The 19,254-nt window shown below is 36.3% G+C and overlaps 1 protein-coding gene across 3 annotated transcripts in view; it reads right to left on the bottom strand.

Annotated features, from left to right (window-relative positions):
* Nucleotides 1–19,254, bottom strand: part of PIBF1 (progesterone immunomodulatory binding factor 1) — a 201,443-nt gene that overhangs the window by 26,232 nt on the left and 155,957 nt on the right. For all 3 annotated transcript variants that reach the window (XM_036832007.1, XM_036832009.1, XM_036832010.1), the window contains exons 15-16: nucleotides 8,682–8,812; nucleotides 2,264–2,348 (exon numbers count right to left, since the gene is read on the bottom strand). In XM_036832007.1, the coding sequence (XP_036687902.1) occupies nucleotides 2,264–2,348; nucleotides 8,682–8,812 (216 nt within the window). The remainder of the gene's footprint in view (nucleotides 1–2,263; nucleotides 2,349–8,681; nucleotides 8,813–19,254) is intronic.

Here is a 19,254-nt window from a genome sequence, read left to right as displayed (position 1 = left end):
CACTATGGATTTTATCATTCCTGGAAATCCTTAAGACCACAGTTGAACTCCTGACGTGAGAGGTGTTTTAAGCTAACAATTTTGAGCTAACGCGAATAGAAAATAAATCTTCTGTGGCCATGCCTCAACTATCCCAGCATTGTCAACCTAGAACCATCCCACTCATTTTCTTTTTGCATGTAACACTTATTGGATAACTATGCAAATGAGGTGGGGATCTCATTTCATATTACCATAAACAGTCTTACCAGAACTAAGTAACACCACTTAAAAAGTTAGAGCAAGAGCTGCCCAGTGCAAAAAAGAAAATGAAACACTTTAAATGTTCATTTGGTCTCTTTATGAATCACCAATTTAAACTGTGAAAATTTAGCTGATTGAAGCAATGATTCATACTAGATCATTTTCACAGGGTCCTGACTAGGGTGAGGCAAGGTCTCAGGTGCCAGCGCTGCACTGTGCATGCCTCTGAGAGGGGGCACCTCCTCTATTTTGTGCCTTCAGTGCCTGGCTGCCCTCACCTTAGTCTCAGCCCTGATTTTAACTTTCAAAAATTTTTATTTATCCAAGTTATTCTTATTCAACTGTTATCTATTGGCTGTTCTGGGCACTTCACCCAATTCCCCTGACACCATTTCTAGATGATATGCATCTTTGAGCTGCTTCCAGGAATATTCCCTAGTTCATCTCTCTCAATAATTTCCTTCCAATAATTTCTTCCCAAACACCTGATATATCTTTCCCAGACTAGGAAACAATGTCTTCAGGATACTCATAAACCAATGATCTGTTTTGAGCATTTTTTCTCTGTTAGGACAGCAAAACGGTAAAAACATGGCTAAGACAAGGCAGTGATAGTACAGTGGAAAAAATTCACGGATTAAAAAACTAGGCTTAACGGTACCAACTGCTGGCGAGGATGCAAAGCAACTGGAACTCTCATTCACTGCTGGTGGGAATGCAAAAGATACAGTCACTTTGGAAAATAGTCTGGCAGTTTCTTACAACATGGAACACACACTTTCCATATGACCCAGCAGTCCTGCTCCTCGTATATACCAAGAGAAATGGAAACTTATATTTACACAAAAATACATACACAATTGTGTACAGCAGCTTTATTTATGGGCGCTCCCAAATGAAAGCAACTCAAATGTCCATCAGCTGGTGAATGGATTAACAAACTGTGGTATATCCATACAATGGAATACTACTCAGCAGTAAAAATTAGGACAAATAACTAATATTTACAACAACATAGATGAATCTGTTTTATGGTAAGTGAAAAAACCGAGACTGAAAAGACTAATAATTTTATTTATTTGACATTCTGTGAAAGGATAATACCTTTTGTTGAAAAAGGGCAAAACTATAGGGATAGAAAACAGATCAACTGGAGTTGGGGAAAAGGGTCACTACAAAGGGGTCAAGAGGGAATTTTCTGGGGTGATGGAACAATTTTACATATTGATTGTGGTGATGGTTACACAACTGTATGCATTAGTCAAAAATCATAGAAACGTACGCTGGAAAGGGTAAATTTTATTGTATATCATATCTCAGTAAATCTGACTTAAAAAAATGAGAAAAAAAACTGGGGTTATCTCTTAGTTACCACCTGGCTCTGGGGAAGCCACCAAAAACTGATTTTCTTTTTTTAAAGAATAGGGATTCTATTACCTTTAAAATACTTTTTGTGAGGAACAAATTAAAAGAAAACTTATGAATTTTAAAGTTCAATACAAATATTGTACACCAGGCACTGGCCATACAATGATGAATAAGACAGAGATACACTAAAGAAATGTACTGTCTAGGGACTTCCCCTGGTGGTCCAGGGGCAAAGACTCAGCACTCCCAATGCAGGGAGCCTGGGTCTGATCCCTGGTCATGGAACTAGATCCCACATGCTGCAACTAAGAGCCCACATGCCACAACTAAAATATCCCGCATGCCACAACTAAAGATCCCGCATGCCACAACTAAGACCCGACGCAGCCAAATAAATAAAATATTAAAAAAAAAAAAAAAAAAGAAATTTACTCTCTAGAGGGAGAAAGGGATGAGACAGATAATTATTAAATAACATGGAAATTCAATGACAGAGATACTAACAAGGCAATAGGGGCCGTCAAGAAGGAGCATTCTGGGAATAAGAATTAACTCATAATGAACACAGACTACTGGGATCCAATAATCTTAACCCAATATGATTTTGAAAAAGCCTACGGTGGTAAAAATTATGACAAAATGGAAAAAGTACCTCACGATGATTTAGAAGTTGTTCCAAATCTAATGCCATTTGATTCTTCATGTGCTGCAAAGCTGACTTTTCTTTATTTAAATTGCTGGAAAAAAAAACCCACAAAGTTTTTAAAAGTTGTCATACTAATATAAATTTAATTAACAAATAATAAATAGCAAACGACTAAATCTGATGGTTTGAATTAAAGAAAAATTAAATTTATAGTTCATAAAGATATCAGATCAGTGACTACAATGTTTGATTCAATATTGGCCTAGCTATTTTATAAGAATACTTTTTCTTTTTCTTTTTTTTTTAAATGTTTCTTTTTTAAAATTTTATTTATTTATTTATTTATTTATGGTTGTGTTGGGTCTTCATTTCTGTGCGAGGACTTTCTCTAGTTGTGGCAAGTGGGGGCCACTCTTCATCGCGGTGCGCGGGCCTCTCATCATCGCGGCCTCTCTCGTTGAGGAGCACAGGCTCCAGACGCGCAGGCTCAGTAATTGTGGCTCACGGGCCTAGTTGCTCCGCGGCATGTGGGATCTTCCCAGACCAGGGCTCGAACCCGTGTCCCCTGCATTGGCAGGCAGATTCTCAACCACTGCGCCACCAGGGAAGCCCCAAGAATACTTTTTCTTTTAACAACTATTTGACAATGCAACTGAGGTGTTTTCTGAGAATACTTTCCTGCCTAGTAGGGGCATAAAATTGGTGTTTTAAAGATGACTGGTTGCTCCTGAAACGTAAAAAGATGACGTGGGACTTATATAAAAGGTAAAAAGAAAGTACGTATGGGCACCATATTAAAATTTGAGACACTGAAAGTCAAATTATAACATTTATCCTTAAAACTGAAAGTAGTATTTTATAATTTATCACATACTAAATTACCAGGTATATAACTGAGTGAGATAAATGAATCAGATATTTGATCTACAGTAAACTCGGGGAAACAATTTTTGTCTCCAAATTCTTAGTTCAATCTTCAACTTCTAAGTCTGCATTGTGAATTTCTCTTTGAAATGACCTATCTTCTGATAGGAAAGGGTGAGAAGCCTAATTGTAAGGACATGTTAATATTTTAAAACATAAATATTTGAGGCCTGCCTTATACTGTCCGGAGTTTGATTATTCAACATATAAAAATATTTAGAACCATTAAATCAAATATTCTTTGAAAGCCACTCGGATGAGTCTACTCAGCCAGCACTACAAGGATTAAGAAAAGCAACAACGAACTGAAGCAACATCATTCCTCGAATGTCAAAACAAAATCTGTAAAGGTAAAATTAATGAGAATTGTTTTGCTGAACAGGTAAGATGTTTTAAGTTATACTTTGAGAAAATAGAACGCCACCAATTTTCAAAGTATCAGGGAGAAGTTTTTTTAAACTCAGTGAATAGTAGTAGGTATTCTGAAAGCACTGGTAATTCCAAGGACTTAAGAGTAAAAAAATGTACATTTTCCTCCTTCCTACTAATTGAGAACTTCCCCAAGGAAGCATCAGAGTTTGTCCTCTGAGAAGAAAGACTAGATGCAGCTCTGACTTCAGTTTCCAACTGTGCCACTGACTCAACTGTGTGGTATAAAGCACGACTCATACCACCCCACTGAACCTGTTTTCACATCTGTAAAAGTGGAAAATAATACTCATGTATGTCAAAGGGACATGTGAATTATCTAATGAATGATTATATAAAACACTGAACACATAAAACTCTACAAAATGCTATATCGTTTTACTAATTTAGATGAGAAACAGTCATCAGAGGAAAACAGTAATTAAATGTCAATAAAGGTAAGCAGCTCAGCACAAAAACAAACTGACTTTTGGAGTTAGGCGTCAGAGATCCTACTGAGCCGAGGAGTTGAAAAGAACTAGATGATAAAAAGGAAACTGAGTGCTGTGCTCTGCTCGAGTCCCCCAAAGCATGGTAAAGATCAGGTGTTTCTGTAACTTTAAAATTCTATCTTTAGCTAGGATCACACTGAAGACAAAATATTTTTCTTTCTCTTTTTCTTTCTTTTATTTTTCTATTATTTTTTGGCTGTGTTGGGTCTTCGTTGCTGCATGCGGGCTTTCTCTAGTTGCGGCAGGCAGGGGCTACTCTTCGTTGCAGCACACGGGCTTCTCACTGTGGTGGCTTCTCTTGTTGCAGAGCACAGGCTCTAGAGCGTGCAGGCTTCAGTAGTTGCGGTGCATGGGCTCAGTAGTTGCGGCACGTGGGCTCAGTAGTTGCGGCGTGCGGGCTTAGTTGCTCTGTGGCATCTGGGATCTTCCCGGACCAGGGCTCGAACCTGTGTCCCCTGCACTGGTGGGTGGATTCTTAACCACTGAGCCACCAGGGAAGCCCCCAAAATATTTTTCAAAGTGAAAATAAATGTTCAGTAAATACGAATAGGAATATTCGAGGAACAGATGTGTTCATATACATGCATATATACATGTACCCACATAGACGCAGAATGTAAACATGCGCTCACATGCAGTACATACATGGGTGCGCACGCACAAACACATACACAGACACACAGACACACACACATAGGCTCTCAAATACCAATAGGCCCATTAAGTAAAGTGTAGTGTAATAGGAACGGAATGTTGATGTAATTGAAGGATTTTGACTGAATAATTCATTAGAAATGCTTTATATGTAGTGTTTAATTTTTTCAGAATAAAGTAAGTATTCCATATTTAAATAACAAAGCTAACCATATAACATGGAATAAAAGGTAAGTGGATAAACTGGTTGACAAAGCAACTCAGTTCTATTTGCAAGACGTTGGCTCCACAGACAATACTTGGATATGTATTTTCGAAGTCTTAGCCTTCTCTTTCTTAAATTACAAGGGAGACTACCTTCAACACGTGGGTCTCTAAAACTGAATACGATGATTATTATACTCTGTGTTCTTCCACACAAAGTAATTACTCAATAGAAGTTTAGTCTCCATAAGACATTTCATAACAGTGGAAACTTCCCTTTAAAAATACAAAGCTTCTATGCGTGACTCATAAAGCAAAGCAACTACAAAACAAATCTCCTTATAAGCACGTCTACCGTGAATGGTATATTACACCCATAATTGTTCAATTCACTGTTAATTATTACTCAGAAATTCATGTTTATGGCTCTGTTTCACCTGCTATATGAAAACATATTCCTGATATATTGTTCTTTAACTTCCTGGATCAATATACTCTGGCCTAGCCTTATAAGCGCCTAAGTAGTCTTTTCTTCCTAAATGACTAGTTAATGATAAATGGAGAACTGAAAACAGAGAAAGAAAACTTATGCTAATTATTCTCTTTCCATGCTTCCTTTGGTCCTGAACTATAGATCAAACAATATAACCCAGATTGTCTCTTGTGGATTGGTGGAGGAGAGTTAAAAGTACTACTTTTAGAACAGAGTATTACGTCCATGACAGTTAGTAGTGATATCTCAAATGTTAGCTTTTAACATGTTTATCATGATTTCATTTTAGTGCATGTTTACGCTAATCTTTCTAGGCATTGAATAAATTGTATCGATGGCTAAATTGGCAAGTTGTGGGTGTGATATAGTGATATTGTTTTATTTTGTAAGAAAATGATAAAATTTGTATTCAGTTCTTTAAAGAGCTTTTATTGTATAAGCTAGAGAAACATTTACAAATTAATCAGTTAATGTAAGTATTCTTTACAATTAAAATCCACACCCAGCAAAAAGAGACAGGAATTATCAAGGAACATAATCACTTAGCCATCTTTCTGGATGGTTCATCGAATGTTTAAATTTCGAATTAATGAAGGACAAGAGGAAGGGAGGTAACATTTACTGAGCTTCTCCTGTGTGCCGGAAGCTTTTTATATATGTTACTTCATTTAATTTTCACAACTACCCCTTGATGTTCACATTAATATCTATATTTTACAGCCACATTTACCATGAGAAGAGAAATCAGGCTGACGTGTAGTCAAAGCCCAGGATAATTCTACTCTATTTGAAATGCCGTTGGCTCAGAGTCAGGGTGACGGTAGACAGAAATGTGATCTAACCTGTTGTATCTGACTTGTTGATTGCATTGTATGGCATCACATCCTTTCATTCACGTCATCAGGGTACAGCTACAGCATCTCACAAGCCATAATTAAACTACTGAAAGCACCTTAACTTTCCACATTAGAAGATAGTTGCTTCAGTGAAGAGCAAGACTTCATATCCTGTGAAATATTAGTTCAGAATCTACTAAAATAGTATACAGTAAATATATGAGACACAGACAGCTTCAAAGGCCTCAGAGGTTTAGCACATAAAATATTTTTTTTTGTTTAATTCCATAATTGGCATAGTTGTTGTGATTACTGTTGCTGTAATTAAGGGTGTCCTAATTTTTGTCAAAATTCAGCATATTTTGAGAAATGTTATTTCTCACTTCAAAGATAATTTTCAACATAAAAATGTGTTAAATATAAGACAATACTAATAATAGCAAACATTTAAAAAGCATTTTTAATAATGTGTAGGAATAGTGCTATATATATTACAAAGGTTATATCATTTAATCCTCTGAATAACCATGTGAATTAGGTGCTGTTGGTGCCACTCTCATTTCACAGATGAGAAAACTGGCTATAGGGTCCAGTACCATAGCTATTAGCTAGCCACAAGTGGCAATGAAAATTAATATTAATTTAATTCAAATAAAATGAAAATTTTAGTTCCTCAGTAACACTAACCATATTTCACATGCCCAATAGCCACATGTAGCTAGCAGCTACCATACTGGACAATGCAGATAGGGAATTTTTTTTTTTTATTATGACATATTTCAAGAGAGAAACTGTAACAAGCCCCCATGTATCTGTCACCCAGCCTCAACAATTATCAACTCATTAAAAGCCTTCCTTTTAACCAGTATTCTACACTATTTTTTTTTTTGCTTCTCTTCCTTAATTACATTAGTTAAAGAAAAATTATCCCTTATTCAGATTAGAACATAGGGAGGCAGTATAACATAATGGTTAAGAGTATGGAATTAGAAAGCAGACAGATCTGGATTCAAATTTTGGCCCTATCACAAAACTAGTATGTTTTTACATGACAACTTGCTAAATTTCTCTAGGGCTGAATTTCTTCATCATTACAATTTTCTCCTGTAGCTGGCTATTATTTTTCTCTATATTAAACATTTTCAGCTTTCCTAGTTCTTAGTAAAATAAATATTCAAATAAACTTACTTGAAGGTAACTGTGAAAGAGGTAATTTTTTTCCACAGGCCTTTTATATATCTCTGCTCCAAGATTACAAAGGTAAGACAAAACACTATACAAAATTTCAAATATATCAAATATATAATATGGAAAGAAAAGGTTCTCTTTGGGGTTCTTTCCTCATTTCCCTAAGATAACCAAGTCTCCAGTGAATGATGAGACATAATTTCTATTGCTCCCAACAGCTATTTATAGAACTGTTTAATTAATTCACTGAATTGATTTATTAATGCTGGTTATGAATATTCTAAATATTAATTTTAACTTTAAAATTAATCTAAAAATAAATTGCTATTTATGTTGACATTTAAAACATAAATGTGATTTAAAATTACTTTATTATATTGTCAAAAAATTATGATCAGGAATAAAGTTTTGGACCAATTATTTTGGTGGGGTAGAAACGAGAGGAAAAGATAACTATTCTGATTTATCAAAAAGAACACTCACAGTTTGGAGTTAATTACAGCAGTTTTATATTTTTGGTTATATATCTTAGGAAACCTGAATTTAATAGCTATCTTCTCCAATAACTATATTTTTCAATAAACTACCTTTTCTAATTCCTTAATTTAAGAATTTTCTCTCCCATCTAATTCTTCGCTTCTACCTTTATGAATTGGTTGATAATTTATTTAATTACTTATTCTAAGTAATCTTAAAATCTAATAACTAGATAACTAGCCAACTAACTAAGCATCCATGAATTAAAACCTCTTTCTGTCTATAGCATCATCCTTCTACTGTTACTTAAAAAGACTAAAATGATCATATAGATGAACAGGTAAAGAATTTGAATGATTATTCAGTGGAGCAAGTCTTTTGGATGAGGTGTCATGTAAGAAAACAATTTCAATCTAAGGAAGTGAAAGGAATTTATTTACATCGAGGTAATTCATGGTTTACTTCACGTAAAGGGGCAGGGGAAGAAAAGCCTAAAAATTCCTTGGTAAAGTCAACATGAATCTAAGTAAATGTATACATTTTATCTGTTTGTGAACACCTTAATGTGATGTGACTTAGTTTTTCTAAGAGAAATTGAACTCATTACATTTAAGACCTCCTTCGTTATTTCAATTTTTTCTTCACAATTTCCAACCTGAATCCATCTATAGCAGTATTGTGCTTACAATGCCTTTATTACTTAAATAAAAGATTTGTAGATGGTTTACCTGACGTCTTTCTCAAGTTGGGTAATACACTCCTTCAGTGAATCAATCTTAGAATCTCTCTGACGCACCGATTCAATGAGATACCTGTAAGGTTGCTGAGTCTGGTTTAACAGAGAATTGGCCCTGTCAAGCTAAAGAAAAACAGATTTCATTAAAATCTAGACAATTTTATAAGAAACTAAAATTGTTCAAAATGATCTAGCACAGATACAGTACACCAACTCTCCCTTATATGAATTACTCTGAAAAGCTCTTCCTGTATAAATTCGAAGGTTTTAAAAATTATTAATCAACATAACTATTGTTTAACTAAAAATGAAACTTTTATTTGAACTTTATTTTTACTCAAAATAATATAATCAAATGTTAATTTAGTAATTTTTCATGTCTTCATATTCCCTTCCATCTTTACTTATGTACCTAAACCACTATGTATAATTTATGTACCTAAATCACTATGTATAATTAAAATTTTAAACAATTATGTTTAAGATATAAACAACATAAAATTTACTATTTTATCCATTTTACAGTGCACAATTCAGGGGCACTAAGTACATTCTTGATGTGTAACCATCACTAGTATCTATTTCCAGAACATTTTCATCAACCCAAACAGAAACTCTATACCCATTAAGCAAAAACACTCCCCTTATCCCCCAGTTCCTGGAAACCCCTATTCTCTCTGTCTGTATGTATTTGCTTATTCTAGATACCTCATGTAAGTGGAATCATATGATATTTGTCATTTTTTGTCTGCTTAATTCACTTATTGTAATGTTTCAAGGTTCATCCATGTTGTACCATGTATCAGAACTTCATTCCTTTTTATGGCTAAATAATATTCCAACATATGTTTATAGTATATTTTGTTTATTCATTCATCTGTTGGTGGACACTTGTGTTGTTTCCACTTTTTGGCTATTGTGACTAATGTTGTGGTGTATAAATATCTGTTTTGAGTCCCTGTTTTCAATTCCTTTGGGTATCTACCTAGGAGTGGAGTGGAATTGCTAGGTCATATGATAATTCTATATTTAACTTTTTGAGGAACTGCCAGCTGCTTTTCATAGTGGCTGCATCATTTTACATTCCTACCAGCAATGCACTTGGTTCCAATTTCTCCACATCCTCGCCAACAAAGTTATTTTATGTGCCTATTGGCCATTTGTATATCCTCTTTGGAGAAATGTCTATTCAGGTCTTTTGCCCATATTTTAGTTAGGCTGTCTCTTTTTTTCTTTTTTTTGCTGTTGAATTGTAGGAGTTCTTTATATATAATGGATATTAAGCCCTTATTAGCTATATGATTTGCAAATATTTTCTCCTATTCTGTGGGTTGTCTTTTCACTATCTTGATACTGCCCTTCGGATCACAAAAGTTTTTAATTTTGATGAAATCCAACTTACCTACTTTTCTTTTCTTGTCCATACTTTTGGTGCCATTTTAAAGAAACCACTGCCAAATCCAAGGTCATGAAGATTTTCTATGTTTTCTTCTATGAATTTTATACCTTTCTTTTTGAAATTTAGGACTTTGATCCATTTTGAGTTAATTTTTGTATATAGTGTAAGACATGGGTCTAATTTCAATCTTTTACACGTAGATATCCAATTTTACCAGCACCATTTGTTGAAAAGACTGTCTTTTCTCCATTGAGTGATCTCGGCAACCTTACTGAAAAAACCATTAACCATATATGCGAGATTTACTTCTGGGCTCTCTATTCTATTCCATCAGTCTTATATGTCTATCCTTATGCCAGCACAACACTGTTGTGATTACTGTAACTTCACAGTAAATTTTAAAATCTGAAAGTATGAGTTTTTCAACTTTTGTTTTTCAAGATTGTTCTGGCTATTTGGGGTCATCTGAAATTCCACATGAATTTTAGAATGGGTTTTTCTATTGCTGCAAAAACATGCCTTTGGGATTCTGATACAGACTGCACTGAATCTGTAAGTTGTTTTGGGTGGTACTGTTATCTATCTTAACAATATTAAGTCTTCTACATACAGATGGCTAACAGGTACATGAAAAGATGTTCAACATTGCTAATCATCTGAGAAATGTAAATCAAAATCACAGTAAGATACCACCTCACACCTGTCAGAACAGCTATCATCAAAAAGACCACAAATAACAAATGTTGGAGAGGATGTGGAGAAAAGGGAACCCTTGTGCACTGTTGGTGGGAATGTAAATTGATACAGCCACTATGGAGAACAGTCTGGAGGTGCCTTAAAACACGAAAAATAGAACTACCATATGATCCAGCAATCCTATTCCTGGGCATATATCCAGAAAAGATGAAAACTCTAATTTGAAAAGATACACACACCCCAATACTCACAGTAGCATTACTTACAATAGGCAAGACATGGAAGCAACCTAAGTGTCCATCAACAGATGAATGGATAAAGAAGATGTGGTGTATATATATATAATGGAATACTACTCAGCCATAAAAAAGAACGAAATTTTGCCATTGGCAACACCATGGATGGACTTGGACTTGGAAGGTATTATGCTTAGTGAAATAAGTCAGACAGAGAAAGACAAATACTATAATGTTATTTATCTGTGGAATCTAAAGAATACAACAAACTAGTGAATATAACAAAAAAGAAAAAGACTCTCAGATATAGAAAAGAAACTAGTGGTTATCAGTGGAGAGAGGGAGAAGAGAGGGGTAGGGGAGATACAAACTAGTAGGTATAAAATAAATAAGTGGGAACTCCCTGGCGATCCAGTGGTTAGGAGTCCACGCTCTCACTGCTGAGGGCCCGTGTTCAATCCCTGGTTGGGGAACTAAGATCTCACAAGCTGAGCAGCCAAAAAAAAAAAAAAAAAAAGCTACAAGAATATATTGTACACCACAGGAAATATAGCCAATATTTTATAATAAATATAAATGGAGTATAATCTTTAAAAATTGTGAATCACTATGTCGTATACCTCAAACTTATACAATGTTGTAAACCAATGATACCTCAATTTAAAAAATTAAAGAAAAAAAACCCCAAAACCAACCAACCAACCAACCAACCAAAAAACAATCTTAAGTCTTCTAATCCATTAGCCTGGGATGTCTTTCCATTTATTAGGTCTTCTTTAATTTATTTCAGGAATGTTTTGTAGTTTTCAGTGTACAAGTCTTTCTCCCCTTTGATCAAATCTATTTCTATTTTATTTTATAAATGAAAGTGTTTTAGTTCCTTTCTGGGTTGTTCAATGTTAGTGTACTATGTACAACTTAGTATAGTTGTATACTATGTATACAGTTGTATATATACTATGTTGTATACTATGTACAACTTTATATTATTGTTTTTAACTTTACCTTATATCATAATCATTCTTCCAGGATGTTAGAATACCTTCATTTATATTTTTGTATTTTTAATGGTTACAAAACTGTCTAGTAAGCCAATGTGCTACAATTTAATTACATTGTTTATACTAGTAAACATTTAGGATGCTATCAATTTTTGACTAGTATAAATAATGCTAAAACAAACTGGTTTTGTATTGTAGATGTTTTATCTTTTTCTCATATTTATTTATTTGGTTGCACCGGGCAGGCTCCTTAGTTGCGGCAGGAGGGCTCCTTAGTTGCAGCACTGGGCTCCTTAGCTGTGGCTCGCTGGCTCCTTAGTTGCAGCATGTGAACTCTTAGTTGCATCATGCATGTGGGATCTAGTTCCCTGACCAGGGATTGAACCCAGGCCCCCTGCATTGGGAGCTCAGAGTTCTATCCACTGCGCCCCCAGGGAAGCCCCTAGACGTTTTTTCTTAATATTTTGTTCGTTAAATTTTTTCAGAACAGAAGATGCACTAAGGTTAAAGGGGTATAACTATGTAATACTCTTGACACATAAGAGTAAAGTTCTTTCTAAAGGATTTTATCATTTTATATACTCAACCAACCTTAGTTTTTGTTTTTTTTAAAAGATTAATTAATCAATTTATTTTTGGCTGCGTTGGGTCTTTGCTGCTGCGTGCGGGCTTTCTCTAGTTGCAGAGAGCAGGGGCTACTCTTCGTTGTGGTGCACGGGCTCAGTTGCTCCGTGGCATGTGGGATCTTCCCTGACCAGGGCTCAAACCTGTGTCCCCTGCATTGGCAGGCAGACTGCCAACCCCTGGGCCACCAGGGAAGTCCCAACCTTAGTTTTCTTTTTGTTTCTTTGTGTTTACTCTTTTTCTCCTAAGCAAGTATGAAATGTATGCTAGAATAGGACTAAACACAGCACTGTCAGTATCAGGAGGCCCCTACTTTGGTACATAATAAGTTCTCAAAAAAGGTATTCTAAAGTTGGATATGCAAAAACTGAACAATAAGAACAAAAGTGGTGGATATCTATTATTATAAGGACGAGGGGGCGGGGAAGGGAGTATTTTATTATGCGGAATAAAAAATTATAAAATTCCTGCTTTATGAACTTAAATGTTCTTTGACAAAAAAATTCTAGCTTTTTATATGAAAAAAAATTTTTTTCCTCTTTTCTTTACAATCCCTAACAAGTTTGAGGCTAAAGATTTGATGTTTTTCTAGGACAAGAAATGATTTCTATTTCCTTCTCAAATAAACTACATTTACAAGTTCTATACATTTTTTTTCAAATTAAGATCTAAACATATTTATTTTAGCACTGCAATTTTTTAAAAAATTAATTAATTAATTAATTAATTTTTGGCTGTGTTGGGTCCTTGTTGCTGCGCGTGGGCTTTCTCTAGTTGCAGTGAGCGGGGGCTACGCTTCGTTGCGGTGTGTGGGCTTCTCATTGTCGTGGCTTCTCTTGTTGCGGAGCACGGGCTCTAGGTGTGCAGGCTTCAGTAGTTGTGGCACGTGGACTCAGTAGTTGTGGCTCATGGGCTCTAGAGCTCAGGCTCAGTAGCTGTGGCGCACGGGCTTAGTTGCTCCGCGGCATGTGGGATCTTCCCGGGCCAGGGCTCGAACCCGTGTCCCCTGCATTGGCAGGCGGATTCTTAACCACTGCACCACCAGGGAAGCCCGTAGCACTGCAAGTTTTTTGGTCTTCCTCTCACAGGGAAAACAAAATAATGAGTTACTAGCAGCCTCGAAGCTGAAGGTGGAGAGAAGAGCAGGATGGGTATAGTGGAAGGTAGAGAGAAAGGCAGAAAGAATCAAGGGCAGAAACATTCATTGTGAAAATGATCAAGCATGAGGTCCAGGTAGGTGAGGAGGAAAGTGAAGCCAAGATGTGGCTGACCAAGTGTTAGAGGATATGTGCACACAGTCTGAGGACCACTTTATAAAAATTATGGAAACTATTCATTCTAAATTATACTAGACATTTTTGTTATGGCTATGTTAAGTATAGCCCAGGAAAAAATTCCTCAAAGAATAAGAAATGAATAGTGAAAGGAAAGAAGACTTTTTTTGGACACAATTCATTACAGTGAAAGGAGAGCCATAAAGAAAAAAATACCATAAATATTTTCTATAGTTTGGGTTTCAGTGTCCTTTTTCCTTGCTTTGGTAATCATTCTTTAAAATCTATTACAATGTCCCTGGAATCTTATTACTCTACTAAGTTACTTTATGAACATTCAAATATGCAGCTGGACAAAAATAAAACTAAGTTCTACTTACCTGTACAACCAGTTTCACTAGTCAATTAAATCAAACAATTGACTTGACTTTGTTTTTACAGAACTGACCCTAACTGAATAAACTGAACTGACAAGTTGTTTTGTGTTTCGAAGTGCAGAATAGTCCGGGGTGCAGGTGGGGGGATTGGGCGGGGTAGGGAAGAACTAAGGGCAATTTCAAATTGTAGTCAGCTGTAGTCTAGAATGAGCCATGTTTAAACTTATCAAACCTAACTTGAGTTACATAAAAAATATAACAGCAGTCGTTAGTCTTAATTATTTTAGTTCGTTTTTTTCTCATTACAGCAATTACATATATTGGGTTTTAGTATTATAACAAAATTAAGGGTCAAAAGCCTTACTTTCAGAATGTATTTCTACTATACAACCTACAAACTTCTCTCACTCTCTAGATAATAAAACTTCTATAGTGCTGTCAATTTTAAGAATGTTTCTTTATAAGCTTGTGAGCTTCTAAATCCCCCAAATTTAATTTCATTCCTCAGGGAAAAGTACACGTTTTTCAGTGAAAAGTGATGTTAATATCTATTTTTGAAATCAGTGTAACTTAACAGAATTTAATTCCTCCAATATGGTTAAAAAAATCTTTCTGTAACTATAATCATTAGTATTAAAAAAAGTTTCACAGTCGCTCACTTTGCCTATTGTTAGTAATCTTTTCCTTATAGGAAAGCCTTAGTAATTAGTGACTCAGGAATCATATACGTAATGAATGACTCAAGACTAAACCCATGATACAACATTTTATAGAATCGTTATTTCTCCTTTGTTTCAATAAACTGTACATATGATTCAGAGAAAAGCAACACCTGATTATAATACATACGTTCTCTTAAATTTAAAAGACATATGAAGGTGACTACAATTTGTTGTGTTTTTCCTAAAAGTGGGATTTTTTTTCTTGTGGAGTTTATTTTCAAAGAAACTCCTAGAAATGGTACTCTTTCTTACCAGGGACAAAATGCATTCTGTTGAATGGAATTTAACATTGAGTTGCTTTCTGTGTATAAAATATATACAAGTGACACCTTCTAGTAGTGGTAATTAGTTGTGCTGAAAAACCCACATATCCTGTTGCCTGATCTTTCTGATTATGCCATGGAATGGAAAATGCCTATTTGAGCTCCAGTAGGGGGCAATACTTTGGTACTAATTTTCTGTGTTCTCAGTCCACAGCAGTAGTTCTCAAACCCAGCTAATCATCAGAACCACTGGGGGAAATGTCAAAAAAACGGACTTCTGGGCCCTGCCCCAGGTCCCAATGAATCAAAATTTCTCAGGGTTGGGCCTTAGATTCTGATGATCAGTCAAATTTGGAAGGCACAGCTCTTGTGATCTTGGACTTGTTATAGGCCACGCCAGTCAACTATTTTAGTAGGTGTAAAAGTACTGCACATAAACCATCTCACATGCTGAATTTGCCATCCTCCCCATTAAAGCTGGCTTCTTCTCCTAGGTCCCTATATGGTTAATGACATCATCATCTTCAACAGGGGTAATATTTAATGGATACAATTCAACCAATTAGGATGCCAGCCTTTGCACTGGGGCAGGATCCTGAAGAAACTCTGTGGTTCCAGGTGTTACTTTTTTGTTGCCAGAAGATGGGGAGGTCTAGAAGATCTTAGGAGAGGGACCAGGACAGACAGGATTGTGGTGGCAGAATGACACTTGTGGGCTGAGGGCAACATCTGTTTACAAGTGTTTGTGCAAACAGCCTATTATTTTAACAACCAAAAGCAAGTGCGTACTCATTGACTGTCAGCCCTGCGCTGGTCCTGAGTATGGTCCAGATAATGAGAAATTCATGAGAGGAGGGTGTTAAAATATTTGAAAGTAATCAGCACGGAAGTGATGACTGAAGTCACAGGAGTACATAGGACTGCAGAGGATTATTTCTTTTCTGCATCACTTTTATTAGAGTCACAAGACTAGCTTGTTAAAAATGCAGATTCCTGGGCTTCATTCTAGACCTACTTAATCACAATCCCTGAGGGCAGGATTTAGAAACCTACATTTTCAACAAAAATCTTAGATGATTCTTACACTCACTAACATTTGAGCATCACCACTGAGGTGTAAGAACAGAGCAAAGGGCAGACAATGAGGGACACCTACATTCCAGGTCTAGAAGAAGATGACTACATCAGCTAAGAAGACTAAAGAGCCATATGAGGGAGAATGGTGTTGCAAAGCAAAGAGAGGACAGAATTTCTAGAATATCTATAATAATGTCATGCCACAGATAGATCAGGGGACTGAGTCGAGAATACTGACAATTAGGAAGTCATTGGTGATCACTGAGGAAGGGCAGAGCTGAAGGAAGAGGGGAGAGAGAAGAAGGAATTAAGAACAGAGAGAACGGTTAAGTTTTGAAAGTGATGTATGTTAACACACACACGCACACGCGCACTCGCGCTCATTTTTTGAAGAGGGACCACAGGGGAAAAAAAGTAAGTGAAGAGACTAAAAAAATCCCTGGGTGAAAAAGACTCAAGGAAAATAAATTTAGATGATCTAATTGTAATAATGAAAAGATGTATGATGGAATTGATGGTTTGGGGAAGGGGAAGTGACCTGCAATAAAGATAACGGGAAACAGGATAGATCCAGAAAAATAAAAATACCGGGCAACAGGAATGAGGGCCTTGCTGATGTTCAACAACATGAATTTGTTATGCTTCTAAGCAGCCAAAGTAACAAATTTCCACAAGAAATTTTCAGTACGTTAACACAGAATCAAAGAATTTTCTCTCCTCTCCTCCCTTTCATTAAATGTGGATAGAGTAACTACCTGATCGTAAGAGACTAGGCTAAAGGTGGGAATGTCAAGAAAAGCCTGATGGACGAATCTGGCAACAAAGCAATGGCGAGTGCTCGTGAATGTAGTGCTCAGATGGTTGATAAGGTCCCAGGCTGGGTTAGGAGGCAAAGTGGAGCCAGGAGGGGCTTGACAGATTGGGAATGCGAAGAGTTTATGAGTCTGGGACTCCGAATGAGTACAAATAAAGCAAGATTTAGTGGGAATGAAAGGACTTGGGGAGCTGGAAGGACCGGTGATTAGCGTCAGAGAATGGAATTTTCAAGTTCAAGTGCTTTAAATTTCTTTCCCCCTCGAAGTTGCCCCTGAGAGATTCATTCTAATGTGGTTCACTTGTACAACAATGCTGATGGGGAAGGAGGGATTTACAGTGTGATTTGTAATAGCTCTTGAAAGAAAAAAATTACAGTCATTTATGAATTATCAAGGCACACCAGTAAGGGAAAAAGTTTAAACAATTATATTATTTGTTTGATGTGTAAACAGAATATAATTTATAAATAAGTCATTGTTTTTCTTCAGTGGTGGCTGGCATTTGGAGCACACACACACACTCATATGACCTGGTATGTGAACCTTTAAAAAGATGGCTTAAAGAATAAATTCTAGTATATTGTCCTGGATCCATGTAACTGAACTCTTTTCCAGAATGAACTATAACAAAGACATCTTGGTTTAAGCACTTGGCAAGGTTAGACACAGAACTGTTAATACAATTAAAGTTAATGTTTTGTCCACGTAATGAATCAGCCCTTTGCATGGTAAATATATGTTCATCATTACTAAAATAAAAATGTTAATTTCTATATAATTCTACATCAGAACCTCAAAAAATAAGAGACAGAATGACAATAATTAATGATAATTTATACATGTTAAGGGCAATTTCTGGTATTGTGTTTTGATTATGTCACATATTACCTATGAATACTGTTTGTTCCAACAGCCTCTTCACTTTAAATCTTTATGAAACTATCACCCATCAACAATTTAATTATTCCTCATGTCCAGTCACATTACATAGTATGCATCCATAAAATATGTAACACTAACTTCACAAGGAGTGATGTACCATGTGAAATACACACAGACACACAGAGAAAACGAAGTCTCTCCCAAATTCTTTAACATTACAAAAAGTAAGTTCTGTTGCCTATGTCAAGTTAATTCCTCTCTAGACAATGTTACTTTCCTGAGGGTATTTTCCTGCTACCAACAAAAGTAGCTTTAAGGACTGCCAAATCGCACAAGTGACAAAAGGTGGCCACAGCTACCTTCACAGAAAAGTCAGTCACTGACATCTTCCCCATTCCTTCCTTTCCTTTCCTATCTTTTCTCTGTGGTTCTCAGATTTCATTCTCTTTCACGTCTCTGTTTTTTTCTTTTGTTAGAGCAGTCTGAGGTTCACAGCAAAACTGAGCAAAAGTACAGAGAGCCCCATATATTCTCTGCCTTCCCACAACGCCACAGTCATCACCATTTGTTACAATTAATGAACCTACACTGACACACCATTATCACCAGAAGTCCACAGTTTACATCAGTGTTAACTCTTGGTGCTGTATATTCTATGGGTTTTGACAAATGTACACTCGTCCCTTGGTATCCACAGGGGATTGGCTCCAGGACCCCCCATGGATACTAATATCCGAGGATGCTCAAGTCCCTTATATAAAATATGATGGTTGGGCTTCCTGGATGGCACAGTGGTTGGGAGTCCACCTGCCAATGCAGGGGACATGGGTTCAAGCCCTGGTCCGGAGGATCCCACATGCCACGGAGCAACTAAGCCTGTGCACCACAACTACTAAGCCTGCGCTCTAGAGCCCATGAGCCACAACTACTGAGCCTGCGTGCCGCAACTACTGAAGCCTGAGTGCCTGGAGCCCGTGCTCCACAACAGGAGAGGCCACTGAAGTGAGAGGCCCGTGCACCGCCACGAAGAGTGGCCCCTGCTCACCGCAACTAGAGAGAGCCCGCGCGCAGCAATGAAGACCCAACACAGCCAAAAATAAATAAACAAAATAAATAAATTAAAAAAAAATATATGATGGCATAGTATTTGCATATAACCAACACACATCCTCCCATATACTTTAAATCATCTCTAGATT

The sequence above is a fragment of the Balaenoptera musculus genome, chromosome 18 (genome assembly GCF_009873245.2).
Source record: "Balaenoptera musculus isolate JJ_BM4_2016_0621 chromosome 18, mBalMus1.pri.v3, whole genome shotgun sequence".
Classification (NCBI taxonomy): domain Eukaryota; kingdom Metazoa; phylum Chordata; class Mammalia; order Artiodactyla; family Balaenopteridae; genus Balaenoptera; species Balaenoptera musculus.
This window is presented reverse-complemented; position numbering and strand designations above follow the sequence as displayed.